The sequence below is a fragment of the Mauremys reevesii genome, linkage group 27 (assembly GCF_016161935.1).
Source record: "Mauremys reevesii isolate NIE-2019 linkage group 27, ASM1616193v1, whole genome shotgun sequence".
Lineage (NCBI taxonomy): Eukaryota > Metazoa > Chordata > Testudines > Geoemydidae > Mauremys > Mauremys reevesii.
Window position 1 is genome coordinate 8276906 of NC_052649.1, and position 16148 is coordinate 8293053.

At 56.1% G+C, this 16148-nt stretch overlaps 1 protein-coding gene across 4 annotated transcripts in view; it reads right to left on the bottom strand.

Annotated features, from left to right (window-relative positions):
- The window catches only part of LOC120392089 (zinc finger protein 385C-like), a 186582-nt gene that overhangs the window by 144014 nt on the left and 26420 nt on the right, over positions 1 to 16148 (bottom strand). For 2 of the 4 annotated variants that reach the window (XM_039516476.1, XM_039516475.1), the window contains exon 1: positions 10812 to 10911. The exons of the other annotated variants lie outside the window; for them this stretch is intronic. In XM_039516476.1, the coding sequence (XP_039372410.1) occupies positions 10812 to 10848 (37 nt within the window). In that variant the 5' untranslated portion in view covers positions 10849 to 10911. Of the gene's footprint in view, positions 1 to 10811; positions 10912 to 16148 lie in introns of those variants that run through there. 4 annotated transcript variants of the gene reach the window in all.

Sequence of the window (16148 nt, forward strand, 5' to 3'; positions counted from 1 at the left end):
ACAAAGGAGGCTGTTCGGAGAAGGGCAGGGCATCTAGGGAACGAATAATCTGGACGATGCAGGAAGCTGACGTCTGGTGCGTTGTTTAGCTACCAGCCTAGCAAGGGGCCAGGGTTTTCGTCAGCGTGAGAAGACAATGAGTTTACTGGGAGAGTTGCTGACAGAGAATTCAGGATCTTCCATACTTGCTTTTCCACCGCCTCCAGCAGACAGCTCCATAGTCAGAGACCCTCCCTCCTCTCCAAGGCTCAAAACCCCAGGCCCTCCTCCGCAGGCACCGGGTGTCACAATGGCTCAGCTGGGATCCCCCGGGGAGCGAGAGCCGGCACTGGAGTGCGGGATGAAAGCGCCCGGGTTGGGCTGTCTGCAGACCTGTTCCCAGTCCCCAGGAGCAGCGGGCGGGAGAGGTTATGGTTTGTATTGGGACAACGCCGGGAGGCTCCGCTCCAGATCAGGGCCCCATTGTGCGAGGTATCGTACATGGCTAGAGTCAGTCCTTGCCCTCAAGAGCTTACGAGCGACACAAGGCAAAAGGAGTGGGGGAAGGGAAAGGGGAGGTCAGCCCCACGGGTGACACCCCCGGGACGAGGTATCAAACCACGTCCATGGCTGCCCCCTCCAGCCGTTATTGTTTATCTGTGATGCGCCACCGGCAAGGTGCCAAGCTAGTTATAAACCAATCGGATCGACATCGAGATCCAACTGCCTGAACTGATATTCATCAACTTTAGAAGACCAAAAAGCGGCAACAAATCTTCACCCCTCCCAGCCGGACGGGCCATTGGCTCCTGGAGTTCATGACCAGAAGGGATCAACGTGAGCGTAGGGGCTGGTGCCTAACAGAGGTCAGGGAATTTCGCACTCCGCCAGACTCCCCGTGTGACCTGGTGCAGGTCCCTGAGGTCCGGAACCGGGGAATGGCTTTAAGCACACGTTGGCGTGCTTTCCTGAACCCGGCTCTTCAGCTCTCTGGGCCGCAGTTCCCCATTTTTACAGATGAGGATAATAAAACTTCCTTTCTCACGTCCTTTTGTCTGCCTTGTCGACTGCAAACTCTCTGGGGCAGGCACTGTCTCTTGCTCTGAGTCTATGGACCTAGTACAGGAAGGGTGGGGAGGTTCTGTGGCCCGCCATGGGCAGGAGGTTGGACTAGATGATCACGATGGTCCCTTCTAGCCTTGAAGTCTATGAGCCTGGGCATGGAAAACAGGGGGAGGGAGAGCTCAGTGGTTTGAGCATTGGCCTGCTAAACCCAGGGTTGTGAGTTCAATCCTTGAGGGGGCCACTTAGGGATCTGGGGCAAAAATCAGCACTTGGTCCTGCTAGTGAAGGCAGGGGGCTGGACTCAATGACCTTTCGGGGTCCCTTCCAGCTCTGTGAGATAGGTACATCTCCATATATTAAAACTGTGTTGAAACTACAAGCTAGCACCATAATTTGTAGAGTTGTGATTGAAGACTCTGTAGGGAAACGTGATCAGACGCAGTCACAGCCTAGAAGGTGAGGAGAGTTGTGCCTCTGCTTTAGAGAGCAGCCTGCTTCATCTCCCTCTGTTTTGAGGTTTTCTGTTACTGTCCTGAAGTCTGACAAATAAAGTCGTTACATTGCTTCCTTCCAGCTAGTGTGGCTTTGGGTTTTCACAATTTCACAGCACATATGCTGTGAGCGTAACACGCAGCACCTACCACAATCTGGCACTGATCTGCATGGGGCCTCTAGCCATGCTACTTGTCATACAACAACAACAAAGCATCATTCAAGAGACCACCCCTGAAACATGGCCCTAGAAACTCTGATGCAAACATCTTTGGAACGACAGACTCTGCTTTCCCCTGCAGGTCTGTTTCACGCAAATCAATCGCAGGAAACATTCTGCAGCCTAGAGACAATGTCTGATTTATAAATGTGCCCCCCAGGGAGGTTACTGCTGGATTCTTACTTGCTTTCTGGTGCAGTAAATATTTCAGCAATGGGCTAATTCCACCCCACCCGCTGCTTTTATCATCCACAACCTGGGAACCTCAGCGTCACCTGAACGACTCTGAGCGCGAGAACTCTGCTGCTTCTGATACTCGGCACTGGCTGTCTCACGTCCCCCATGCAGGCTGCTAATGTTCACTGGCTGGCAGCCAGGCCCCCGGGGGGGATTAGTCTAAGCCAATGATGGTGTTTGTATATATCTAGCAGAATTATTAAACCTTCCGGGCCATGATGGAATCCTTCAGGTGTGTGAGGGGCCGCACAGCCACTCTCGCTGCAGAGAGCAAACCTAACAGGCGTGTGCTCCCCGGCATGCTGCCCCCCAATGACCCCGTCTGCTCCCCGGCACTGCCCCCCCCACGACTCCCGCCTGCTCCCCGGCACAGCTCTCCCATAACTCCCCCGCTCCGCTGCACAATCCTCCCATAACCCCCGCCTGGCCCCCGGCACACCCCCCCCCCAACCCCCACCTGCTCGCTGACACAGTGCATCCCAGAACCTGGGAACTCGTGAGTTTCCAGAGGGTTGTAACAAGGATTTGGAGGGGATGTGACTGGAGAGTTTGAAATTCTAAAAAGCGTTGGAAATCAACGATCGACTGCCCAGGCCACCGGAGGTGACAAAGTACAGACACCCAGAGCGGCTGTCAGGGAGAGAGGATGTGGAGTTCGGGGTTGGCGGGGGGATGAGAATGGGAATATTTATTTAATGTCTAGAAAACGTGGTGCGTAGGCCAGCGCTGGCCCCCTGCCCTGGGATGCGCGTCACCCTCCGTCAGACAGCGAAACGCTGCACCGCTTCACCCAGGGGTGGCCACCCCAGGGCTCCGGAGCCACACGCGGCTCTTCAGAAGTGAACATGCGGCTCCTTATATAGACACCGACACCGGGGCCGGAGCGACAGGCGCCAACTTTCCAATGTGCCGGGGGGGGGGGGCCTCACTGCTCAACCCCTGGCTCTGCCACAGGCCCTGCCCCCACTCCACCCCTTCCTGTCCCCTCCCCTGAGCCTGCCAGGCCCTCGCTCCTCCTCCTCCCCACCCAGAGCCTCCTGCACACCACGAAACAGCTGATCGGGAGGTGTGGGGAGGGGGAGGCGCTGATCGGCGGCTGCTGGTGGGTGGGAGGCGCTGGGCAGGAGCTGATGGGGGGCTGGCTCTTCGGCAATGCACACTGGTAAATTCTGGCTCCTTCTCAGGCTCAGGTTGGCCACCCCTGGCTTAAGTCTTCAAGGTGCTATTAAAACCTCTGGGGCCTCGACTCCCCTCTCACACCCCACTGGCTCCTGGGGAACACCGAGCACCTCTTCGGTGCTTCTGGGGCCTTCTGAGCCCTCGGCCCCAAGCGTCTGGTGACATCACAAAGCAGGAACGCTGCCCTTTTGCCTCAATTCATTTCCAGCTCACTTGAAAAGTCAACTGGTCTTTGTACTGCTAAGAAGCCATCACCAGTAGGCAGGAAATTAAACGGGGCAGATGAGAATTAATTGTCCGCGTCTTTCAATGTCTCCTGGATGTGGGCTAATAAACGTAACATTGCTCTTTGGCTAGAGGATAAAACCTCTAATCAGAAAAATCGTCCTAGCCTGAATTAATCTCCTGCGCGTACCGTATTGTCTCAGCTTTCCTCATTACTTCCCAATCACGTAGCTCTAACTCCCTTTGGGCCTGGCGTCACCCAGCCCCTCTTGTCAGGGTAGTAACATCTGACTTGCTAGAAGGAGGAACAGCTACGCAGGCGGAAAAGCACGTGTGTCCAAACGACACTGGAAAACCTGAGCTGGAGCAACCCACGTCGCAGCTCCGATAGTCGGGTTTGAGCAGCACTAGTCACGCTGTTTAACAAGCCGTAGCAGTTCAGCTTTCCTGTCTGACAGGACCATATTCACGAAAAGCTGCTGGTCTCCCTGCCCCAGAAAACACGGGACATTCACTGCAAAAAGGCAGCATTGAGCACCGCCCCCAGCCCGCTTCTCCCAGCCGCGCCAATCTGTAACTTAACACAAACTGCACACGCAGTCTCAGACTTCGGCAGGTTCCGGGAGAACACAGGACCTGGGAGCTATTACAGGAGGAGATTTACCAAGAGTCAAACTACATTTTTTGCTCTGCTCAACTTCGTCCTGCTTATTAGTATTTCCTACTTCCCATTACAGCTCCGTGGGCCCTGGACACAATCCCTCTCCTCTGAAAAGCTGGCCTTGGTCGGCCCTGATTGGGTCCACAGCCCCATGCATGCCGTGCCCTGCTCAGCAGGTCGGTGCTGAAAGGCAGCGTGACCTAGTGAGCAGGAGACCTGGACTCAGTTCCCAGCTGAGTCACTTCTTCCCCTCTCGGTGCCTTGTTTCCTCTCCACCCTCTGCCTGTCTTGTGTGTTAAATGGTGAGCTCCATGGAGCATCTAGCACAATGGCGCCTGGACCTTGCAGGACCTCCGAAGAGCCCTGTTTCGGCACTGCATGCCAAGTCTCCATGCACAGTCTGTCAACCGGGCGCATTGCCAACACCACACGCCCCTCGTTTCCTCGCCTGCTGGCTGACGAGCCTTTAAGAGCCTGTCCCAGTGAAAGCGTCTACACACGTCTTGCCAACTCATTTGAACCGGTTCACTGAACAGCGAATGCCAAGCCTCGCCAGCGAGTGCAATGCCACAGCCCACGCCTCTTTGCATCTGGCCAGTGACCCAATGGCCAACCAAGTGCAACCTGCGGCGAGCAAGGGGTGGGTTCGAGGCCATGTCGCCAAGCTGTTTGCAGGGCTAAATCAACACGCAGTTACCAGCTGAGACAGTCCCACTGAACACTTGCAAAGCGTCTCCAGAGACGACAGGAAAACCTGCTGAGTAGGGGGGGGCCATTGCAGGTCTGTGCTGCTGGACGGCTTAGATGCATGCATGCTCCTGAGCGGACTGCCCCTGCCTGGAGACTCAGCCTCGTGGGGGGATCCACACAGCTCCCCCCAGGGCGTCCGGCCAGGTGCAGAACCCCCGGAGCTCCTGGGTGAAGGAAGGGCTGATCTCAGTGCATAAATCAGCACTCTGCTCTGCCAGTGCCTGTGCCAACAGAAGCAAATGTCCCGTCAACTCAGCCAGTTCAGGCTTTTGTCCTGAAACGCTGCAACGTTTCTGGGTCTGTGCAAATCCCAGGCAGCTTGCCTGGTTCCTCTGGGCTTTGTTGGGAGTTTCTGGTTTGCCTGGAGCCCTGCAGAGCCCAGCTGAACTAGGCTCGGCTCCCCTTGGTCACTGCGGGACACTAACACGCTGACGGGCAAGCAGGCCTTACCTCTGCCTTCCCCCCCAGCCCCAGGAACGAAAGAGGGGCCAGGGCTCAAGCGGTTTTTTCACTTTCATAACTGATGCGGCACCCAGAGGTGCTGGGCTCCGAACCGCCGGGCCCGGAGGCGCCGCGGGGCTCCGAACCGCCGGGCCCTGGCACAAATTAAGCACTGCCCAGCCCTCCCCACCCCAGCACGTGTGATGTCTGGGATGTGACAGATGCTGGACTGTGCACGATTCAGACCGGAGGATGAGTGGAGAGAGTGGCTCACGCAGACACACCCGGATGCTCCCAATTAGCGGTAATGATGGAGAAAGGATATTCGGGGACACTCCATGCCAACTGGGCACAACAGAGGAAACAGCCTTTCCAATATTCCGGCTGTAAACTGCCCATCAGCTGTTAGCCCCAGCTAAGTGCAGGATCTAGTGGCTGGGATGCTGGGACAGCAAATAGATTATTGTCCATGCATTACATGTGACAGGCACCTGGAAACACAGGGGATGGAGGTGAAGCGGCCAGAGCAGACCCCTGGCAAAAGGTTGCTCACAAGCCCTGCTCCCTGCCCTGGGATGCACTATCACCAGGCAGCACGGCCTGCCTGAGCCAAGGGTCTGCACCAGCTCATTAGTGGGCACCAGGCCACCTGCACAGACAAGAATGGGTGCAGGCAGCCAAGAAACAATCATGCAAATTGCATCTGATGTGTGTGCTACAGGCAGGAATCCCAGCTGGGAATCCCAGCGGCTGCCCAGCCCCAACACCAGGTGCCCCGTGGTGAGAGGTCGCCACTCAATCAGCTCCGGGCTGCAAACGTTTTCACCAAACCCAGAGCTGCTGCAGTGGCTTGAAGGGGCATTTCCTGCTGTCTGAGCTGGGGGGAGGAGTAATGTGAGGAGCCCCCTGTTTCTGTTTTGACAGGGGAAGCACCTATGGAGCTGAAAGCTGATGTAGGTGCCGATCTGGGGCTCCTCGGCTCTGGCAGGGAGCTGAGCTCTGGAAGGGCGCATGGGAGCGCACACACGGGAGGGAGACAGGCAGCCAGTCACACACAGACACCCCCGAAGAGAGCCTCGCGTCTAAGGAGCACTACGCTCTACGGACCCCTACTCTCCCCACAAGGAGAGGCCATGCTGGACGGGGGCCGCCCAGGGGCGCCTCTCGGCAGCGTGCCCAGGAGACGGCCAAGCCCCTTGTGCTGGCCCGCGGCTACCAGCAGTTCAGCCATGAGTGGCTGGACTGGCTGCAGCCATGCCCGAGTGGCTGAACGGCACAGGTCACGGGCAGGAGGCCCCCAAAAGGCAGAAGGGGCTAATGGGGAGACGAAGGGCTGTCTGCGGTGCCAGGCGGGGGGCATGAAGGACGTTGTCATCAGGAAAACACCCGAAGGCCAGGCCTGAACACGCCGCAATGAGTCAGCCACACAAACTCTTCCCTGCCCTGAGACAGCCCCTCTTACGCGCTGCAGGGACCGGTGGGATAAGGAAGCTCGTCAAGCTGGGATCAGAGTCCAGGAGACGCTGTTCATGCAGGAGCAACAGGGCCACAGAGCAGCAATGACAGTCGGCTCACCGCACTCCCCGGCCGCCGGTCCGAATGGGGCTGCCCGTGGGTATTGCGGGCGGCGGATAACGCCAGCAGCTGCAGGTCCCGCTCCCTGCCGATGCACCGGAGTGGACGAGAGCCTGTTGGAGCCACCAGCTGCAGAGCCGGGGTTCTCTAGCACAAGCCGGAGCAGCTCACGCGGCCAAGAGGGTGGCTGGCACAAAGGGCACAGAACTGGGGTCGCAGAGGCAGCAGCCACCGTTAGACCCAAACCAAGGCACCGTGCTATCAAGGAGAGGCTCTCATGAACCCAGGACAGGGAAGATACGGGCAGCAGCCCACAGGCCATAGTCCTGACCTAGCAGGGCCATCTCCACCCATGGAGCCAGGAGCTCTGCACCAGTCCCACCTGCCTGCTACCGACCAAGCAAACGCAGGGCACCGAACAGCCATCAAGTCAGACCATCGTGGTTCCTGGTGCCTCCCAATCCGGCTGCATTCAAACTGGCATCTTAGAGCCATCCCGCACCTGCATCCGAACAGACTCGGCTCTCGCCTCTTCCGTTACACAAGCAACAGGCAAAACAGCGATGCTGGGAGAACTCACCCTCTGGGCTGCTGGAGCGGGCATCTCGGAGCTACTCCTCGTGCCTCACTCTCCTTCTATCGTCACTCACCAACAGGGTTTCCTGCTTGGAGCGACAGGCGTCTGGCACGCGCCAGCCCCAGCCGTGAGCTGTTCAGTTTGGCTGGGCTGCAAACGGTGCTGAAGAGGTATTTATAAAAGTCACGTTCCTGGGATGAACTGAAGCTCCTCTGCTCCGGTTTTCATACAATGCCCCATCCCTGCGGTTCCCGGAGGCCTATTCAGGTGCTTGCCTCTGCCAGGAATTTTTCAGAAAAGTTTTTACTACAGCTGCAACAAAATTCAATGAAAAACCAAAACTCTGTGTGTTTTCATCAAAATTTTTCTTCAAAAATTTTCATGTTTCCATCAAAACACAAAAAAAACAGTTTTCAGCCAAGAAGCAGGGAGAGGGGGAAGTGGGAAGCCTTCAAGAAAATCTGAGCATTTCATAGAAAATGGATATTGTCTGCAAAATTTCAATTCGGATGAAAGTCGTTTTTCATCAAAGCACGTTTCTCACGGAACATTCGGACCTGTCCTACATTTGACTTCCACTTACAAACAATAAAGCTTAAAATTATCCATCAAAAGGGACTTCTTGGGAGTAACTGGCCTTGATCGGGACTGTGTAAAAAGCGCACAAGAACCGCTTTGTGCTGCAGCACGATGTATCATAAACGCAGACACTGCCAGTTCCAGGGACTGCACCGCTCAGCTCCACTGCAGTTCTCCTGGGAGCTTCTGCTGTTTCAGGTGGGTTACCAAGTTCGGAATGGAGCAGAGCCGTGAGGAACTAAGCAAGTGGCCATGAAGCAAGCTAAGGAACACCTGGGAGGTGAGTGAAATGTCTATATGGACAGCAGACAATAATATTAATACGTCACCTTTCCAAATGACCAGCAATCCCAGGATCTCAAAGCACTTTAAACACTCACTTACTAAAGCTCACGATACCTTTGGGAAATGGGTGTTGTCACTCCTATGGTGAAACAGGCACAGAGAAGGAAGGAACTCACCCGGCATCACGCAGAGAATATTTGGCCAGAAGACAGGACAGACCCAGGGTCCTGACTCTTAGCTCCCTGGCTCTAGCCATTGGAGCATGGTCCTTTTACGGAGCTGGCAATAAAACCCAGGAGTTCGGACTCCCTGGCCCCTTACTGTAACCACAAGACCTCCCTCCTCACCCAAGCGTTACAAACAGCACCCAGGAGCCCTGGCTCCCAGCTTCCTACTTTAACCACACAACCAACAGAAAACTAACCCTAAGAGCTAGTCAGGAATTTTTCAACAGAAAAACTTTTTTTTTTAATCCAAAATGCTCATTCCTCAAAGTTGAGTTGAAACCAAGGCTCTTTCACGACGAACTTCAACTTCCCCTGGGTTGGAGGTGGAAGAGAGACAAACCCAGCCCAGGGCTGCCCAGGGCACTCACGGCGAATGCAGTTCAAGCCCACGCTCTGCTTGATTTGTGGCAGCGCCCCGCAGCCTGGCTCTCCCGCCTCCCAGGGGAGCGCCCCGCAGCCTGGCTCTCCCGCCTCCCAGGGGAGCGCCCCCGCAGCCTGGCTCTCCCGCCTCCCAGGGGAGCGCCCCCGCAGCCTGGCTCTCCCGCCTCCCAGGGGAGCGCCCCGCAGCCTGGCTAGCCTGGCTCTCCCGCCCCAGGAGCGCCCCGCAGCCTGGCTCTCCCGCCTCCCAGGGGAGCGCCCCCGCAGCCTGGCTCTCCCGCCTCCCAGGGGAGCGCCCCCGCAGCCTGGCTAGCCTGGGAGGGAAAGAAAGAGAGTTTTTAACCAGAACCATCGAAAGCCGTCAGTGCCATTCTGCTGCAGGAGAAAATCCAACACCGACACCTCAAACTCTCCCGCCAGGCGGAGTTCTGGTTTCCCAGCAGCCCTCGCAGCCACCAAACAGCGTGAGGAGAGGATCCCTCTACGTTATCAGGCGCCGACTGGTCCCCACTTGGATTCCCTCCCACGTGCTCTTGCAGCCGCCGCGGTCTCACTCTCCGGGGAGCGCCCAGCGCCCCCACGTGGTGGGGCCGCCCCTGCGCTCCGCCACTGGGCCCTCTCCGAGCCTGGGGCGGGTTTCATTCAGCCCCCACTCGAGCGATTTCTGGCACGACGCTCTCCCGCCTGCAGAGTGCCGGGTAAGCGGGTCTGGGGGGCCCAGTAACAGCCTCAGCTGCTGCTGGTCATTGACACCTGAGCAATAATCTCTCCTTCCGCCTCGGAGCGGGGAAGCAGCTCCAGCAGCAGGGGAGGCTCTAGGATTTCCGCCGCCCCAAGCAGGGCGGCACGCCGTGGAGGTCGCCGGTCCCGCGGCGCCGGTGGACCTCCCGCAGGCGTGCCTGCGGATGCTCCACCGGAGCCACGGGACCAGCGGACCCTCCGCAGGCACGTCTGCGGGAAGTCCACCGGAGCCGCCTGCCGCCCTCCCGCGAGATGCCACCCCAAGCGCGCGCTTGGCACGCTGGGGTCTGGAGCCGGCCCTGTCTAGCAGCCCACAAGGGGCTCCCCGGGAGAGGCAGCTCGTATCGCCCCTGTGCAGCCCCACAGCGGGGAGGGGAGGGACTCTCCCACGGTCACAGCAGTGAGGCGCCAGCAGGCTCGGGGAGCAGCTCGGGGAGCAGCCCAGGAGTCCTGAGTACCAGCCGCTGCTCTGCCATTAGAACCCAGGAGTCCTGACCCCCCTCCTGCCCCGCTCCCTCCCCTCCCCCAGCCGGGACTAGAACCCAGGAGTCCTGACCCCCCCCGCCCCGCTCCCTCCCCTCCCCTCCCCCCCCTCCCCCAGCCGGGACTAGAACCCAGGAGTCCTGACCCCTCAACACCTCGCTCGCTCCCCTCCCCCAGCCGGGACTAGAACCCAGGAGTCCTGGCCCCCCCCCGCCCCCTCGCTACCCTCCCCAGCCGGGACTAGAACCCAGGAGTCCTGATCCTCCCCTGCCCCGCTCACTCCCCTCCCAGAGCCAGGACTAAATCACGAACAACGCGACTACCCGTCCCTTGCTCTAGCTGCTAGACCACGCAGCCCTCCCAGAGGGAAGAGGAGAACCGAGGAGCCCCGACACCAGACCTCCCCCCCCCCCACGTATCCCCCCAGAGGCCGAGCTCCTGTCCTTCAAGCAGGAAAAGGTTTGTCTAGAACTCCAGACCCTGCCATCACCCTGCAGCCTTGCGGAGACTGAATTATTCAAGTCACAGCAGCTCCTCGGTGGGGATCGGGGCTTCCCCGTGCTGGGCACCGCGCACACATGGAAAGACGGCCCCCACCCCAAAGAGCCCATGTCAAACGACAAGAGACAAGCGGACACAGACGGAGGGGGGAGCGCGAGGGCCGGGCTTGCAGCACACCAGCTGCCTCACCATCCCGCTCCTATTTAAGAACCGCACCTCGGCTCCTGACAATGCCTCCTCCGGTGCCATTCATCAGCGCTCTTCGTTAAGGAGCGTCGGTAACTGAGCATCTCCAGCGGCAGCGGGTCGTGCACGGAGCCGATGATCCATCTGGAGCTGCGGACGCAAGAGCAGCGCTTTATTTCCTCCAGGCACGTCAGTTTAACCCGATTAGAATTCAGGTTATGCGCCCTCAGCAGCACACTTAATGCCGGGTTAGAATCGGCTGGTGACTAAAGCAGCGGGTGAATTATTTGTGACTCAGTCGATAATTTTGCTCATCTTGTGGCTTTTTTTAGCACCACATGGCCAGAACTCACTCTGCAAACCCCTGCTGGGCACAGTCACTCACTACTCCCAGTCGCTCCCTCTGCTCTCAGCTGCCAGGCAGTCCCGTCCGAGATCCGAGTCAGCCCAAACTCCAACCTCGCCAGGCCCGGCACTCGGGGGAGCGAACGGAACAGGGGGGGCGGCCAGCACGCTCAGATGGGCAGGTAACATTCCAGACCAGAAACTACGGCACCAAAGCTGCTTGTCAGCTGCACCTCGTTTCCCGGGCCACGCAGAGCACTAAATGGCCATGCACACTTGCTTCCGTAACGCCTCGCTCACCAGACGCTGCCCGGGGGCTCTGGCGAAGGAGGTGCCTGTCCATCGGCACATACGACAGCACCACAACGTTAGACGCGCAACTCAGGGGTTAGCTGCTCAGTGGCTTTGCTGGTCTGCCCACCACAGACACAGGGCGTTTCTCTTGGGAAATAACGTGCATTATTTCACAGACAAGGATCTTCTTCGGGGGTGGGACCATCTCTCCCTACGTGTCCGTCCGGCACCCAGGACACTGAGGTATTGGTCCTGGTTGGGGCCACTCAGTGCTCCCAAAATACACATAATAAAGGACACGAACCTCCCCAGGTATTAGACAAGGACTTGTCTCGAGTGGAACCATTGCAGCCTGGTAGGGTTGGCAGACTGGACCCTGCAGTTGAAAGGAAACCGACAAACCAAGCCACGTGCGGCCAGCTCCCCTGATTTAATCCCAAGCCTCCTGCTCTTCAAGGTTTCTCTTAAAACCCCTGTTGCTAGAGTGAGGTGATTGCATGAGACTCTCAGCTTTACATCAACTGCACATTTCCAGCCCTCGGGGTATGGAGAAAAGCTTTTTTTTGCTTTTTTTTTTTTTTTTTTTTTTTATGTTTTCAAGAAAGTTTATTGCTATCAGTGCATCACATCATACAGTCAGGATTTGAGATGAAGGTAAAAACATGTTATGGAGCAATTAAGCATGATAAAACAAACAGTATTCCTCTATTTGCTACCCTCAACCTAACACAAATTTATTTTTCATGTTGATCAAGCATGACGATCAAGACCATCTCCCTCCCAAGAATGAGCCAGTTTTTCCAGCCAGCACATTTGTACAGGTGCTACTCCCCCTCTTCCACCGGGCCATGCAAGTCCATAATGTGAGCACACAAAGCATCCCTTACATTTGCTGCTTGGGTGCAATCAGCTCCTGCATTGATAGCTGCACTTTCTGGCTGAGGGTACCAATTCTGTGTTCCCTTGCTGTCAGAGGTCCATTCAGGGGAAAATGGCTCACCTCTGGCTTCACAAAGGTTGTGAAGAGCACAACAAGCCACAGTAATGCGGACAGCATTGATGACACTGACATCCAAACGGGTCTGTAAACACCTCCAACGTGATTTTAATCTGCCAAAAGCGCATTCAACAACCATTCTACACTTGCTTACAATGTAATTAAATCTTTTTTCGCCAGGGTCTTTGACATCAGGGTATGGTTTCATTAACCAAGGCAAAAGAGGATATGCAGGGTCCCCTAGAATAACAGTGGGGACAGTAACACCATTTATGTCAATGTCATTGGGTGGGAATAGTGTCCTAGCCTGTCCATGGATGTAGACTCCAGAGTGGTGAAAAACTCTGGCATTGTGAACTTTTCCTGTACAGCCCACATTGACATTCATAAATCTGCCTCTGTGATCCATTAGTGCCTGCATAACAATGGAGTAGTACCCTTTGCTTGACAGCCTGATTCCTAGCAGGCTCAAAGGCCAGGAGGCAAAGAAACAGCACCCGCCATCAACTGTTTGCAAAGTCTCGGGATTCTCGAGCCAATCTCGTGATTTTGTAACGCACGAGGTGAGCTCAGAGGCTCAAATACAACAAGGACGGCGAAGTCCATAATTCCTACCTCTGGCAACAGCCTCTTACCGACCCACCTGCCCAGCCTTCCCAGAAGAGACCCAGGGCACTGGGGGAGGGAGCCCAGGCAGCAGCGAGCGAGTTACAGAACACGCAGCTTTGCAAACTCTACCCCTCCCGTTCCCGGGACTCAGCCTCAGGCCCAGCTAAACTTCCCAGAGACCCCAGCTCTAGAACAGACGGATTTTAAGGCAAAGAAATGGGCAAAAAAGGCAAAAAAGCTGAGTTGCTTTCGGCTCCGAAGTGCCCTGGAGATTTCAACGTTCACAGTCACCCGATGAATCCGGCATCCAATGAAGTGGGTTCTAGCCCACGAAAGCTTATGCCCAAATAAATGTCTTAGTCTCTAAGGTGCCACAAGGATCCTCGTTGTTTTTGCTGATACAGACTAACACGGCTCCCACTCTGAAACCTGTCACCTATGGCAATTTTAAGCATGCCAGGAACAAGCGCTGTCCGTGCCCCAGCACCTCAGGCGGTGGATCGGCTCGGCTCTTGCTGACCGTGCCGGGGCGGGAGGGGTGAGCACTCCGGGTGTGAAAACCCACGTGCCACGAAAACGGGGCTGACAACTCACTTGCCAGAGTCTTGTTCCCTTCTCAGCTGGACGGTTCTGGGGCAATCTGAGAGAGCCCCCCCGGCACGCCTGCAGCGGTGTCTACCTTTAATAGTAAGTCAGTAACCACAAGCTGGTCACTGTTATGTGAACAATAAATGTGTTCCCTGAAAAACGCACTCTCCTTGCAAACTCAGACATTAGCACAAATCTTTGACTTTTTTCCTTCTTTTAAATTTTCCGTTTTTTCAACAAATTGTTAGTGGGTTTTTCCAGATTTCCAGCTGATCACTTTTCCTTTCACGTGCCCTTTTATTCAGTGGCAAAAAGGACATGAAAAAAGGGAGAAGGCGGGGGAGGGCTCCAGAAGGAAAAATCTTCAATACAGCGATCGGCAAAAACCAAAACTGCAAAGCACCGAGAGGCCGGCCGGCCGTTTTCAAACCCCGCAGACGGAAAGCGGCTGGCATTTTTTACATGTTGGCAGCGCTGCCCACCCCTGCCAATGTTGCAACTAGCTCCATCCACAACTCAAAAGAATAGAAAACAGTGAGCACCGAGGGGCCTCATTTTTATGGTCATAAGAGCCCGCTATGATCATCCAGTTTAACCTCCTGCATAATTCAGGCTGGAGAATTTCATCCTGCAACATTCCTGCAGCTGGCCCTGCAGCATCTCTACTAAGCAAATGATATAGAGCCATCCCGCCAATTAATTCGCTGGGTACTTTGGACGTGGAACACCGGCAGAGGAGGCTGGGAGCGCAAGATCATTCTCCACCTACTCCCACACCCCGGGATCAAAGCTCGTAGACAGCATGAGAAGAAAGTTGAAGATGGCTCTGGTAACCCTCATGTTTTAATTATGACAGACAACAATGGTGATAACAGTGTGTTTATTCCCCTTACCCTGTCCTTAAAGAGCCTTGGGTATGGCCAGCTTGGGGAAGGAGGAGAAAGACACTGTCTGTGTACTTAAAAAACCAGCATTTCTTTGGGTATTGATTAACCAAAGACACCAGGCAGCCCTGGAATTCCTGTGGGTGCTGCAGTTAAGGAGCCTTTGCCCATACTTCATGCTGACCTGACAGCATTTACTGTGAAGGGGCAGCACTATGCCCTCGTCTAGTGGTAACTGATGTCTGAAAATACCAAGCGCTGGCTTGAATTGACCATCTGTTTGAACTGGAATCCTACGATGGTGCCAGGGCAAATACGCTACCCGGAGACCCTTTTAACGCACCATTTACAAGTGCACATCGGGAAGGACACTGGGCCCAATTGGTCTCCACTGATGCAGCTTATGAGCCACGACTTTAGCGGTTGGAAATGAATCCTTTCACCTTCCCCCTCCCCACACACCCTGAGTCACCGGCACACAAGTGAATCCAGGTCAGCATCACCCCATGAGCCAGCCTTGCACCCGCTCGGTCACTGCAGCATTGGCAGCGTACGCCATGCAAAGCACCAGAGATGCTGCAGTACAGACGCGGGATCGGCTACCTCGAGGCCCTGGCAGAGCAGAGAAGTATTTAACCAGTTCTCCAGCTGGGAGCCAGATGTACCAACCTGTACGGAACGCCGCACACCTGGCCGGCTCACGGGCAGCGTGGAGAAAACCCAGGACCTTTGGATGCTGCCACTTGAGATTCCACTGCCAGAGCAAAAAGATCCATCTGTTGGCCCTAGAAGGGGGCAGAGCATCTCGCCGAGTGGGCGTGGGTTACACGTATGTCCCCAGTTACATCCCAGGAGGAAGGGAAACCTCGGCACCCCAAATTCCCTTCATTCCAGAGAGCACCAAGAGGCCACGCCTGAGACTGGGGCCGCACCACGCTAGGCGCTGCACAAACACAATGTACAGGCCACACACAGGCTGGGAGAAGAAAGAGACTTGCCCAGAGGCCCCCAGCAGGTCTGAGAACAGAGCTCAGCTTTTCAGCGGCCTTCCCCTTAGGGAGGGGTTACGAGTTCCTCACCAGCAGAGGATGCATCCTGGCAGTCAGTTATATGTCGATAGAAGTCATCTGCAGAACTGTCTGCTGCGCTTCTGAGCTCCTTCACACCTCTGAGAGGGGACACTCCAGGGCATGACAAAAGAAACAAACAAAAGGAAGTATTTTTTTCACACAAGGCACAGTCAATCTGTGGAACTCCTTGCCAGAGGATGTTGTGAAGGCCAAGACTATAACAGGGTTCAAAAAAGAACTAGATAAATTCACGGCTGATAGGTCCATCAATGGCTATTAGCCAGGATGGACACTTGCTGATTCCCTGTTCTGTTCATTCCCTCTGGGGCACCTGGCATTGGCCACTGTCGGAGGACAGGACCCTGGGCTGGGTGAACCTTTGCTCTGACCCAGTCCGGCTGTTCTTATGAGCAAAGCACACCGATGGGACACCCCGTAGGGTGGCTGGGAAGAGCCCCAGAGCAGGTCTGGGTTGTTATCCCAGCGTGGAATCCCACCCCCCACCTGGGCTATTTTCCCTTCCCCAGGAAGCTGCTCCGAGGTGGAAGAGCAGGGGCTAGTGGGCGGCCTCAGCCAGCCT